The sequence below is a fragment of the Emydura macquarii genome, unplaced genomic scaffold (genome assembly GCF_026122565.2).
Source record: "Emydura macquarii macquarii isolate MOO-44397 ecotype Brisbane River unplaced genomic scaffold, CSIRO-AGI_Emac_v2 contig_729, whole genome shotgun sequence".
Lineage (NCBI taxonomy): Eukaryota > Metazoa > Chordata > Testudines > Chelidae > Emydura > Emydura macquarii.
In genome coordinates this window covers 1,544,126-1,558,782 of record NW_027130866.1, presented here as the reverse complement: position 1 = coordinate 1,558,782, position 14,657 = coordinate 1,544,126, and the positions used below count along the sequence as shown (strand labels likewise).

The window sequence follows — 14,657 nt, the reverse complement described above, 5'->3', positions numbered from 1 at the left end:
TGAATGATGTATTCTTCTTTAAAATAACTATATTATCAATGAAATGATTTATCTCTACACAAATTGCTTGTATTTAAAAGAAAAATATTATGCATGCTACGTGAGGAAGGAAATGTGTTTGCCAGAACCATTAATGGTTTTACTACTGCACTTAAAATGTATCCATCTTCATTTGCATTATTCTGATGTTGCCCATCCTCAAATGTTCCATTAGTAATGTGGACTAATATACTTTTTTGTGTACTCACAAAGAAATAATGGCCTGCAACCTACTGGCAACTTTAGGACCTTTTTTGTGTAACAGAAGCTTTATATGTGCCACATACCTTTAGGCCCCTTCACAAGCTTTATCTCCATTATTTTTTCTGTGACTGGTTTTCTTCTTTTGACATACAACCGCACAATGGATCCTGCCTCCTTTAATGCTTCAACTGCTTTGCTGTGTGTCACATCATGAACATCAACTTCATTTACTCGTAATATACAATCGTTAACCCTAAGGACACCAATGCTTGCATTTAGTTGAGGTATTATAGGCATCCAATAGCATTTTAACCAGATGACACTGTCAATCAATACAATTGTACACAATACAATGTATCATATATTTGTTGAAAATGTGGATTAAAAATCATTACTGACAATGCAATGTAAGTAAGTCTAATTAAGAAGGAAATAAATGATTTTAATAGAATATTGTGTTTACAACTAAAGATCAAACCATCTTCTGATAAAAGTTACTTACCTGTAACAGGAGGCTCCTCGAGATGCATGGTCCCTATCTGTATTCCACACATAGATGTGCCTGAATCTGAAACTGTTTCTTAGCAGTGTCCACTGACATGCACATGCGTGCCTTTGTGCTCCCAGCCAAGGGTATAATAGGTAGTATAGGTAGTATAGTAGGTCGATGCCTCTTCAGTCTCCTCCTAAGGGATGGACTACAGATAGGGGACCACACATCTCGAAGAACCCTCACTTTCAGGTAAATAATCTCCTCTTCTTCGAATGATGGTCCCTGTGTGTATTCCACATGTGGGTGACTCACGAGCAATGATTGGTGCAGAGGTGGGCATGAGGATGATAATGGAAGCGCAGTCTCTGTACAGCCTGGCCGATCGCTGTCTGTATCTGCCGCTTGTGCAATGGCATAGTGCATTGTGAAGCTGTGGATGGAGCACCAGGTGGCTGCATGATAAATGTCATGCCAGGGCACATCCACTAGTGAAGCCAATGTGGCAGCTTGCGCTTGCGTAGAGTGAGCCGTGATTCAATAAGGTGTGGGTATGCCAGACTGGCTGTAGCATTCCCAAGACCCATTAGGAAATTCGTTGGGAGGAGAGGGCTTGACCCTTGGACTTTTCAGCAATGGCAAAAAAGAGCTTTGGCAATATGCGAAAGGATCTATGTGATGGACTCACAACACTCACTCACCGCCGGATTGGCACCTCCTGCTGGTGACCTGGGGAATAGCTCAAGAAGCCGCCCACATCCGTGCGTATGCTCTGTCACACTTCCTCGGGGGTTCACCGGTAGTCCTTCTCGCCGCCGTCAGGACCCGCCGCATCCTCTTCCTGACCCATGCCTCCAGTCAAGCCACAATCCATGTCCCCACTCTCCTACTGGGGGATTCTGCAGTCCTGGTTCCACCACTTACTTCAGTGGCCACTGTAGTCTACCACCACTCCAACAGCAGCCTGGGGGAGGCAGTGAGGGACCCGGGCCTGCCCACTACTCTGGGTCCCAGCCCAGGGACCCTATGTATGACCAGCTTTCACCACCTCTCCCCCAATTCCTCAACAGACTTCCCTGGGCCACTTCCCTGCAGCCCCAGTATCTCTTCCACCCTTGTATTAGGGCATCTGCTCTGCTGAGCACCCACAGTTAGCCACTGCTCTATCCCAGGTACTGAACTCCTTCTGCCTGCAGGGCAGCCAGCCTTCCCTCCTCCAGCTCCTGAGATTGACTGACTCTGTTCTGCTTGGCAACTCCCTTCTATACTGGGCTCCTGGGCCCTGATTGGCTATCCCACAGCAACTTCCCACTGGCTGCTTCTCCAAGGCCCTCTTAACCCCTTCCTGGCAAGTGCATAGCAGACACCCCACCACAGTCTAGTATCTTGAAGGTAGAAAGCCAGTGCATGACGAACATTCAGGGAGTGTAGGACTCTGTTGGAGGGGAGGTGTGTGGTTTGGGGCAGAAAACAAGGAGGTGGATGCACTGGTTCAGGTGAAATTCCCACACAACTTTTGGGAGGAATTTAGGATGGAGCCAAAGAGACACTTCTCCTTGTGGAATATAGTATAGGGGAAATCTGCCATCATGGCTCCTATGTCACTGATCCATCTGGCTGAAGTTATGGCTACGAGGAATGCCACTTTCATTGAGAGATGGGAGAGGGAGCATGTTGCCAACCATAACCCATGAATCAGAACTGATGGGGCTAGAATGGGGCTATGAGGATCATGCTGTCCTGGGGAATCTTGCCGATTTCTTCCAGGAGGAGGGAAATGGGAGGGAAGGTGTAGCAGAGGTCTCCTGTCCAGGGGAAGAGGAGAGCATTACTCGACTATTTCTTCCCGACTGCTCCTCTGGAACAATAGAGGGACAACTTCCTGTTCTCATGAATGGCAAAGAGGTCCCACCAAGGGGTGCCCCAGTTCTTGAATAGGTACCGTAGCACGGTGTTATGTAGCTCCCACTTGTAATTGACATAAAGGCACATAGCTTGAAGTGTTGCATTGTTTTTGATGCACCAGTTCAGAGGTGAATGGACTCAGAGCAGAGAGAGGGAGACTTAGTGCCGCCACGCTTGCTGATGTACATGACTGCCACGATATTGTCGGAGAGGAGTTGAACATGGAGAGATCAAATAAGCAGGAGAAAAGTCCGGCACACTAAACGGCCCACACGCAGCTCTAACACATTTATGTGCATCCTGGCCTCCCATGATGTCCACACACCCTGGGCCGTGTGGCGGTCTTGGTGGGCTCCTCAACCCATGAAGGAAGCATCTGTTGTGCTGGTGACCTGTGGTGTGAGAGGGCTAAAGAGGGTGCCGATTAAGACGTTGGAAGGATCAGGTCCACCATGTGAGAGAGGCCAGCATGGTCTGAGGCATGAGGACTCTGGTTTGTATATGGTCCAGGCTGGATCTGTAGATGAAAAGGAACCATGCTTAGAGGCAACACATATGGAGATGTGCATGCGGTGTCACACTGGTGCATGCAGCCATGTTGCTGAGGAGACAGTCAGTGGTGGACTGTGGCACTGGGCCTGCAATGCAGATCCATGACGACGGACATCAGTGCTGTGAAGCAGTCCACTGAGAGGAAAGCCCTTGCCATGACAGAGTTGAGACACGCCCCGATAAACTGCATCATTTGCGTAGGAATCAACATCGACTTGTCCTCCAAGTGATGCCAACAGCATGCAAAGGGTGAAGTTTGTGGAGGTAACTTCCTGGGGCAAGAGCCCTACGAGCAGCCAGTCATCAAGGTAGGGGTATACTGAGTATCCAAAGCAGAACACTTGGGCCACTACCACAGTGAAGACCTTCTTGAATACTTGTGGAGCCATTGCTACACTGAATGGAAGGACCTGAAAATGGCAATGATGGTGTCCCACTGCAAAAGGAGAAACTTACGGTGTGCTGGGTGGACATCTATATAGAAGGAAGCATTCTTCATGTCAACAGATGTGAACCAGGCTCCCAGGGGAAGGATGGGATAATCGATGCCAGTGTTACCATATGGAATTTGGATTTTCTGATAAAGAAGCAGAAGATCTAGAATAGGGTGATGCCCTCCTCCCTTTTTTGGGATGAGGAAGTACGATGAGCAAAAGCCACATCCGCTGCAGTGATGTGGGACAAGCTCTATGACCCCCCTTAGGAGCACAGCATCTGCTTCTTGATGGAGAATGCATTGATGGGAAGGGTCCCCAGGGGAAGTCTGGGGTGAGGGGCAATGAGGCAAAAACTAGAGGAACTCTATGCAGTATCTATGATGGATGATCTCCAGTATATAACTGCCTGTGACAGTAAGATGGAGCTGGTGAGCCGTCAAATCTATTATTGGCTGGGAGCATGAGGGGATGCACCCACGGGTCAATGGACACTGCTAAGTAACACTTCTGGACTCAGGCACACAGTGTGCATGTGCACCCGTGTGTGGAACACACATAAGAACCATCACCTGAAGAAACAGCCTCACTTTAAATACATTTTAAATCAAAAGATTGCACAAAGTACTGTTTATGTACAAAAAAACCATGGTCAGCATTTAAAGGAAAGAGTTTATCTTCTGCCATGAAATATTGGCTTCCTGCTTTAGGCAGGTTTATTATGTCACTGACGGCTTTGCAGTCCATTTAATATGCTGCTGGTGCTCCACTGATATTCCACTAAAATAATGTCTAGACGTGCCTGCTATGCCTGCTTTGACTGCCAGCAAATTCTGGCACAAATAAGCTGTACAGCAGTCAACAGGCTAACATGGGGCCCTGAATGAAGTGTATTAAGATTCTATAACAGCAACCTGCTGCTGTCCTGCAGTGCCCCTACAACCCAGATCCCTTTAATGGCACAGATCAGCTGTATCTGCCTTGCCCCTTAGGTACAGAGATGCAATGCACTCCAGCTACTTCAGGGGAGGTTTCTGCAAGCCTACCTTCACAGCATTTTTCAAACGTGTTTGTGTGTGCATGTATACATACATCTACATACCTGTGTCCCTACGCCACTCACCCATAGCTCTCATCACACCCCTCCTTTTGCATCACAGCATGTCTTCTTCATCCTTCCTTCCCCCACTGGCTCCATTTCCCCTCCTTACCCCTCTTCAGCTCCCACCAGCTCCAATCACTCTTCTTCCCCTCCACATCCTAATCTCCATCTTCCTCCCAACAGCACAAAATCTAGAACCCACATCCACACCCTACTCTGTCTATTCCTCACCTCTGACATTTACCCCAACCGTGGCCCTCTCTCTCACACCAATCCCTGCCACCACCTTAGCCCCTCTGGAGCCACCATTCCTAAACACATGGCCATCCCTCTCCTTCCCTTCCTAAACTTCCCAAAAGATCTCATCCACCTCCCTCCAGCTTCTGGCTCCCAGAGACCTGGATTCTTTCATCTGATAGGGCATCTGCAGCTGCCCTCTCTGATACACCCCACCAAGGATCTGACCGTGGGCTTCTCTCTCTTTCTGATGCTTCTAACTCCACCCCTCCCCTTCCCTGCCCATTTTCTACTTTTTTGAACAGCACTGCATCTCACTCTCCTCTCTTCCTCCATGCTGCTCTCAGCTACCATCTATGCAACTCCTTCCCATAAGCTTTCTTCTCTGATTTTGACTCTTGGCTCTCTTCCTTTGCTCAGTCTCCCACACTCATCCTTGGTGACTTCAACTTCCATGCTGACTCACTGACCCCTTAAGCTTACATTTCCTCATCCTCACCTCTTCATTCAACCTGCAGTCCTGGTTCAACTCTCCCATTCACCAAAAGGTCCACTCACTTGACTTGGTCTTGTCCAAGCACTGTTTCCCCTCTGATCTCTCTGTTACTGAGTTTCCTCCTTCTGACCATCACCCGGTCTCTCTTTCAAAATCACTTAGCCCGCACTCATGCCCTGTCACTCAGTTTTTCTGTGACTTCCAGTCTATCAGCATTGATGACTTCTCATCTGCTCTCAGCCCTCTCCTCTCTTCCTGCTCTTCTATTGATACAGTTGTTGATTCTCTCCATGCTTGGATCACCTCCACCCTTAATCAATTTACCCCTCTCTCCTTCAGCATATCTTTCAGAGGACCCTCCTCATCCCCTGTCCAACTTTCTGTGGGAACTCTCTTCATCCCCATCTCCTTCTATACCTTATCCCTGGGTAATCTCATCTGCGAAAATGAATTCAATTACTATCTGTGACGAAGTGCGGGATTTTCTTAATGGTATGCATGAATACTGTGTGTGTGTCTGTTTTCCCTATGTGCTGCATGTTTAACCAAGTGGTGTGAGAGGGTGTTTGTTGTAGAGAACCAGGTGTGACCTCACCCAGCAGCCTGGACTCCAGACAATGGCCTGGACAAGGAGTATCCTAGTAACTGATGACCAGGAGGCCCACTGCATCTTGAAAGCCAGCCAGTTTTGGCCACTGGGAGAACAAAAGGCTGAGGAGAGAGGACCCTAGTGATCTACCTAGCTGGTTTTGGCCAGTGGGGAAACAAAAGACAGAAGAGAGAGGGCCCAGGTGATCTGTTTGCTGGGACCAAAGACAAAGGACAGAGGAGGGACTGTTGGGGAAGGTGATATAGAATGGTCAGCTGGAAGGAGGTGGCTTCTGGATTGGGGACAAAGGGCAGCCCGAGTTACATGGACACTGAACAGACCCAGATGGACTGTACTGAGACTTTCTAGACTCAAGGGCCAGAGAACTTCCTTCAAATTTCTCCTTAAAACTCTGTGTCATAAATCCTACAAAGAGTGTGACAACAATTACGATGTTTATGTGCTCAGACCACAGCATATGACCAGAATTTTCTCATTGTTAACTTGTTCTCCCCTACTGGTGTGGCTGTATCCATCTGTTGTCTCTTGTCTTATAATTAGATTGTAAGCTCTTTGGGGAAAGTAACTGTCCTTTTTGTTCTGACAATGGGGTCCTGGTCCTTGACTGGGGCACCTACATGCCATGAGGATAAAAATAAATAAATAATAATGTGCAGCGTAAATTCCAGAAATAGCTCTATCAATATACTAGAAGGAACACAAGTTTATCTTAAAACAGATTTTTGTTTTACACAGTAATGCAGGCAAATTCATGAGACTGTTCAGGATTGACATCTTCATAAAGATCTTTAGAAAAATCATTCATTTCAAAATACTGTTAGCACAATTCTAAATAAATCAGTGAATACTACCTAACAATGTGCCAACATTTTGAGTAGATATAATGAAGTACCTGAAAACTAAGTCTTTCCTTTACTGATGAATCACTTATCAGAGTTATTTTTCCTTTCACTTTTAAATATTGCATCATTAAAATTCGCTGATATGGAAGATGGTGAATAACCATACAGATGAACCTGGACTACACAACAAATATTAATTTATTAGGAAACCTGCCAAAACTGTCCAAAGGATTTGATCAAATCTTGTTTGCATGATCAGATGAGTGTTTTTACTATTTTACTGTTTTTACTACTAGAGCAAGAAGATATTAGACTACTTTGCAAGGAAACATGTAATAGTTAAAACTGAATTCTAGAAAAGGTGAGCTACTGAAATAATCATAGAATCACTAGTCCAACCCCCGCCCCGTGTTGAGGTAGAACCAAGTAAACCTAAACTATACCTGATAGATGTTTATCCAAACTTCTTCATATTCCAGTGCTTAACTATCTTCATAGTTACAATGTTTTTCCTAATATCTAACCTAAACCTCCCTTGCTGCAGACTAAGCCCGTTACTTCTTATTCTACCTTCAGTGGATATGGAGAAGGATCACCATTCTCTTTATGACAGCTTTTAACATATATGAAGACAGTGATCAGGTGCCCCCTCAGTATTCTTTTCTCAAGACTAAATGTGCCAACTTTTTTTTTTTTTTTTAACTGTTCCTCAGAAGTCATGTTTTCTAAATCTTTTATCATTTTTGTGGCTGTACTCTGGGTTTTCACCGATTTGTCCACATCTCTCAAAGTGTGGCACACAAAAGTGGACAAAATACATGAGCTGAGGCCTCACCAGTGCTGAGCAGAGTGGAACAATAACTCCTGATGTCTTACATATTAGTTTCCTGTTAATACATGCCAGAATTATAAAAACCTTTTTTACAACTTGCAATATAGCAAGGGAGAGGGCAGTAGGAGAGTGCTACTATTTGAGTGCAGGGGGGGGGGAGGGAAAGCGAAGGGGTGCCTGCCCATTACTAAAGGCACCTCCCCCAGCCTAAGGGGAGGAGCCACCAGACCCAGGACTCAACAAATTTTGTGGGACAACAAATGAAAAAAGAGGAAGGGGAGTGAGGGTCAAAGGGAGGGAACCGGAAGGGGACACCGAGCAGAGAACCCCAGACAGTGCTCCAAAGGAGGTATGTAAGCCCCAGAATGCTCAGGGCTCTGTTCCCTGCAGACTAGCTAGAAGTCATTAGGGGGCAATTAGGAGCAGCTGAGGTCAATTAAGGCCCAGTCAGGTCTTGATAAAAACCCTCTGCTCCAGACAGACAGCTCGTGAGTTGGAGGAGCAGGAGTGCCGTGCTGTGTTCAGGAGTACAGAGTTGTGTGAAGGAGCAGGAAGGAGTACAGTGTGTGTGGAGGAGCCGAAGGGAGTGCTGAGGAAGATAGCAGGTCCAAGAAGCCAGAAGGACAGAGGGGGGGGAGATTGGCCCAAGGGAAAAGACTGCAGCTGAGAGTACGGTGCCAGCAGCACATAGCTGCTACTCATAGGGCCCCTGGGCTGGGACCCGGAGGAGCGGATGGGCCCAGATCACTAACTCCTAGGGAGCCGGGATAGCTGGTGACACCCTGGCCCACTACGAGAGGCAAAAAACATGAGACCCACTAGGGTGAGGCCAGCCATTTGCCACAAACTGCATTACACTGCTGATTCATTCAATTTGTGATCGCACAAATGCAAGGAGTATGGGAAAGAAGCAGGAAGAACTGGAAGTATTAGTATACAAGCCAAATTATGACTTAAATCGGCATCACAGAGATTTGGTGGGATACGTCTCATGACTGGAATATTGGCATAGAGAGCTATAGCCTGTTCAGGAAGGAGAAGCAGGGTAAAAAGGGAGAAGGTGTTGCATAATAGATCATGAGTATATACACTTGTTCTAAGGTCCAGAAGTAGATGGGAGGCAGACCAGTTGAGAGTCTGTGGATAAAAGGTAAAAAATAGAGGTAATGTTATGGTAGGCATCTACCATAGACCACCAAATCAAGAAGAGGTGGTAGATGAGGCCTTTCTATAACAAGTTACAGAAATAACCAAAACATAAGACCTAGTAGTAATGGGGGACTTAAACTAACCAGACATCTATTGGAAAAGGAATATGGCAAAACACAACATTTCCACTAAGTTCTTAGAAAGTATTGGGGACAACTTTTTGCTCAGAAACTGGAGGAAGTAGACAGGACAACAACCATTTTAGATTTGATTCTGACCAACAGGGAAGAATTGTTTATGAATCTGAAAGCGGAAGGCAATTTAGGTGAATGTGATCATGAAATGACAGATTTCATGATTCTAAGCAAAGGAAGGAGTGAGAGCAGCAGAATAAGAACAAGGGACGTCAAAAAAGCAGACTTTAACAAATTCTGAGAACTGGTGGACAAGGGCCTATGGGAAGAAAATCTAAGGGGAAAAAAGTTCAGGAGAGTTGACAAGGAGACAATTAAAGACTTAACGGCAAGCCAGCCCGATATTAGGGAAAGAAAGGAAGAACAGTAAGTTACCAATATGGATCCATGAGGAGCACTTTAATAGCCTGAAAATCAAAAAGAAATCCTACAGAAAGTGGAAACATGGTCAAATTGCTAAGGAAGCATAAAAAATAATATTATAAGCATGTAAGCAAGGGACACAAAAGGCAATAAGAACAGGTTCTTTAAATACATTAGGAAATTGAGAAAGACACAGGAAAGTATAAGTCCCTGGATTTACCAGGGAAGAAGAGCTAAAACATCAAGAAACCTAAGGAGTTGAATGAATATTTGGTCGCCATTAAGTTTTTTATTGAAGATTGAAACAAAATAGGCAACACAATTAATATTAACAAGGGGGGAAGAAATGCAAGCCAAAATGGAGAAAGAACAGGTTAAAGTATATTTAGGTAAGTTAGATTCATTCAAGTTGGCAGGGACTGATGAAATTCATCCTAGGGTACTTAAGGAACATGCTGAAGCAATCTCGGAACCATTAGCAATTATGTTTGAAAATTCCTGTAGAACTCCTGGAGGTTCCAGAAAACTGAATAAGAGCAAACATACCACCCCTCTTCACAAAGGGGAACCAAGAGGACCCAGAGAATCACAGACCAGTCAACCTAACCTTGACACCAGAAAGATACTGGCACAAATTATCAATCAATCAATTTGTAAGCACCTGGAGGATAACAGGTCTACATTATAGCCAACATGGATTTCTCAAGAACAAATCACACCAAACCAACCTAATTTCCTTCTTTGACAGGATTACTGACTGGGGGAGAGGGGGATGAGGAGCAAATGTGATTTATCTTGATTTTAGTGAGGCTTTTGACCAAATGCCACATGACATTCTCATATGCAAACTAGGGAACTGTACTCTAGATGAAATTACTGTAAGGTGGGTGCACAACTGGTTGAAAGACCATATTGAAAGAATAGTTATCAATGATTCACTGTCTACTTGGGAAGGCATATGTAGTAGGGTCTTGCAGGGGTCAGTCGTGCGTCTGGTACTAGTCAATATTTTCATTAATGATTTGGATAATGGAGTGGAGAGTATGCTTATAAAATCTGCAGATGACATCCAGCTGGGAGAGGTTGCAAGTACTTTTGAGAACAGGATTAGAATTCAAAACTATCTTGACAAACTGGAGAACTAGTCTGAATTCAACAAGATGAAATTCAACAAGGACAAGTGCAGACTACTTCACTTGGGAAGGAAAAGAAATAATATGCACAACTACAAAATGAAGAATAACTGTCTAAGTGGTAGTACTGTTGAAAAGGATCTGGGGGTTATAGAGGATCACAAATTTAATGAGCCAGTTTGATGTAGTTGCAAAAAAGGCTAATATCATTCTGGGATGTATTAACAAGAGTGCTATATGTAAGACACGGGCATTAACTATTCCATTCTAGTTGGCACTGCTGAGGCCTCAGCTGCAATACTGTGTCCAATTCTGGGTGCCCCACTTTAGGTAAGATTTGGACAAATTGGAGAGAGCCCAGAGGAGAGCAACACAAATGATCAAAGATTGGAAAACCTGACCTATGAGGAAAGGTTAAGAAAAGCTGGCATGTTTAGCCTTGAGAAAAGACGACCAAGGGGAGATTTTTCAACTGTCTTCAAATATGTAAAGGGCTGTTACAAAGATGTCGGTGATCAATGGTTCTCCAGGTCCACTGAAGGTAGGACAAATAGTAATGAGCTTACTCTGCAGCAAGGGAGGTTTAGGTCAGATATTAGGAAAAACTTTCTAACTGTAAAGACGGTTAAAATCTGGAATACGTTACTAAAGGAGGTTATGGAATCCCTGTCACTGGAGGTTTTGAAGAACAGGCTGGACAAACACCTGTCAGGGATGGTCTAGGTTTACTTGGTCCTCCCACAGGCAGGGGCTGGATTTGACTTATTGAAGTTGTTTCCAGCCCTATATTTCTATGATTCTATTACCTGCAGATCCTTGTCTGCAGTACTAACAAGATATTCTCCATTTTGTATTTGTATATTTGATATTTCCTTTCTAAGTGTAGTACTTTGTACAGTTCTGTATGGAATTTCATCTTCTTGATTTCAGACCAATTCTCCAATTTCTCACAGTCACTTAAAATTCTAATTCTGTCCTTCAAAGTACTTGCAACCCCTCCCAGGTTGGTGTCCTTCCCAAATTTTATAAGCATACTCTACACTCCATCATCTAAGTCATTAATGAAACCAGACCCAGGACAGATAGATATGACCTGATAATCTGATAGTAGACCACCGATAACTAATATTTAGTAATGCATAATGATAATTAGTTTATAAAGATAAACATTAAGATTTCAGTTAACTGCTATAAGAAGCATACAGCTAGAAAGCGATGTAAAGAATTCCAAATGGTGAATAGAAAATGGAACTAAATTAGTTCTATCTGCAGAACTACACTGTGTAAGTATCATTCACTGACAAAAAACCTCGATTAATGCAGAGTTAAGGTTGCCCAGAGTTATCTCATGCCCTTCCAGAAGGTCAAATTCAGCAAAATTCAAACTCCTGAAAAATCAAGAAATACAGAATTAAGGTATATGCCAATGCTTCCTTAACTCTGCTCCCCACTGGAGCTGGCAAGTCACTGGAAATTATCTGTATGCACTCCAGGTACATTCACTCTGTTGGGTGTAGCAGTACTGAATGGTGAAGGCAGTAGTTGGAGCAGCTTAGTAGAAGTGTAATTGTGATATGAGATCTGGGAAGGGCTTCCCAACCTTAACTATAGCTTGCCACATCCATCTGCAGCATAGGAGACTCAGAGAGAGATGTGGAAATGCCTGTTCATCTCAATGAGATGATCTCAACTGAATGAGAACACCTCATGCAGATGATTATGACCAGAAACAGCTGCAAGATGTGTGAACTGTTCCTTTTATGGCAGCGTGTGTTCCCATCCCCTCCACCCAGTGCTGCAGAACCTGTGATATGCATCATGCATGCCCCTTCTTAATGCCTCATCCCAGTCTCAGCAGTGAGTTCCTGGTGCATGTCTGTTCTCAGCTCTCCAACCAGAGGTGCAGGGCTTCCCTAGATACTGGCTCATTTGAAGGGCAGAGAGAGGTGCTCAGATACCCCAAGAAGGACAGGGCCCCTCAAATCCCAGTTTACATGAATGGGGGAGGCAGAAAGGCTCAGACCCTCCAAGAACCTGGTTCACAAGATATGATGGTGGGGGGCAAACCCATATAGTTGAAGCCCCTCCTCCGATCCCGGCATACACACAAGATCCTGTCACATACATGAAGGTGTGTGGGGGGGGGACAACTGACACAGACCCCACAAGCGAGGGAGCTCCCTCCCCCTTGATCCTGGCAGACATACCACACATGGGCAGGAAGAATGCAGGGCTAACAAACCCTCTGCCACTATTCTCCCCCAGTGATCCTGTCACTCACCTCACCTCTGTGTCCCACTTCACTCCCACTCTCCATTCCCAAACTCTCACCTATGCCTCCCATCCTTCTTCCCTCCCCTACCACCCATCCCCATTTAACCTGCTCCCAATAATCCTCCCTCCCGACTGCTGCCCCAAACACCTTTCTCCTTCTCCTCCCACTCCTATAACCCCTAATCCTCCTCCCTGCCCAACAAGCATTCAAATGTCTAATTTTCCCCAAAAATATTTTGATTACATTCACTCAAAGTTTAAAAAATAAAGTAAAATAACCAAACAGTAACCACCAAACACACAGCCTGACAGAGGCAGATTTTAGCAAGATGCCTTCAGACCTTTTCCAGATTTCTGCCCTAGGTGGGACTCAAACTGACACTGGCTGGGTTGATCAGGTTCAAAGCTGACTGCTTATCCCCTTCACCTAAACACATGTTGAAAATGTATGGAAGAAAACGTTTGGAAAAATATGTCAACCTTAAGAAAAGCTGTTTAATTCAGTGGCTGTATCTTGGGAATCTCTTGATCTAATGACCATAAATTTGGATCACTAACCCTATCCTGTGCCCGCATGAGCCACACCAAATTTCAAGGCAATCTGAATAGTTATTTGGATTTTAGAGCACTCAAGAGAGTTGAACTTTAAACAAAAAGCTGGTTTAAACTTTAACCATAGCAGAGCTGATGGTCCATTATAATAAATACTTTCCCTCACTGTTTGCTCCCAACATTTTAGTAGGGAGAAGGAAATCTTTAAAAAAGAGTCTAAAATACTGATATTCATAGGATCTTAGACAATATAAAAGTAGGGAATATGTTTCCAGGAATGCAAATGAGCTTGGTCTAGCATAGTACTGGTCTGGGGAATGAGATTAGACTGTAAAATGGTACTATAATATTCAGGTGTTGATCCAGGTAGCAGAAATAATATTCTGTCATCACTAATAAAAGCCACATAAGACAGACATCATAATCAAGATTGTGATCAGCATTTCTACAGAGACAAATCAAAATAGGAGGTACATTTTCTTCAATACCTTGGCACACCACTGCCAAAATAAAAAGTGAAAAAAATACAAAATTTGTCAATCAGGATTACAGGCTGCCTGCCCTTTTACCTCAAAGCGGGCCATTCTTTTGGGCCCACCCTCCCGCAGCCATCTGGGTTGTAGGAGAAAAACTTTTAGGTCAAGTCTTCCCCTGACAGAAGCCAAAGCAACAGCAGCAGCTTAGAGGGAAGATTAGTCACCTGAGGAAACTTTGGACAGCTAAAATGCCACTGGTCTCTACTGTCGTCTGTTTTAATTCTCGTTATTTTTTCCTCCTTACCAATAGGCTGTTTGGGCCAAGTCCTTTTCCAGCCTTCCATCACATTCCCTCTACTGCAGCCTCATGTCCCTGCCCTTTATGATATTTTCCTTCTCAATAATACCCCTCCCATCATTCCTTTACCTATTTCCAACTTCCTATGAACGAATTGTCTCTCCTTGCCCCATTACATGTAAGGAAACCAAATTAAAAGCCACACAACCAACATGATGCTTGCCATCCCTCATTCTGCTTGGACATTATAACCCTTCCACTGGCTATGTATCTGTATTATAAACTTTTTGAGGCAGAAAATGTCTATCAGTTATCTCAAAGGACAGACTATATATTTAAAATATAAGCTGAGTTCAGCCTTGGGCATCTGAAGAATTGGTATGGAAAAGAAAGGTGGCTTTTTATCCCCCACTCATAGGTTGGCTCAGGGCGGAGGAGGGCGGCGCGGGTTAGAATTTAGAGATGATCAAAGTCT

The 14,657-nt window shown here is 44.4% G+C and overlaps 1 protein-coding gene across 15 annotated transcripts in view; it reads right to left on the bottom strand.

Annotated features, from left to right (window-relative positions):
* DLG1 (discs large MAGUK scaffold protein 1) overlaps window positions 1-14,657 on the bottom strand; it is a 302,234-nt gene that overhangs the window by 113,120 nt on the left and 174,457 nt on the right. For all 15 annotated transcript variants that reach the window (XM_067542838.1, XM_067542842.1, XM_067542840.1 and 12 more), the window contains one exon: window positions 327-496. In XM_067542838.1, the coding sequence (XP_067398939.1) occupies window positions 327-496 (170 nt within the window). The remainder of the gene's footprint in view (window positions 1-326; window positions 497-14,657) is intronic.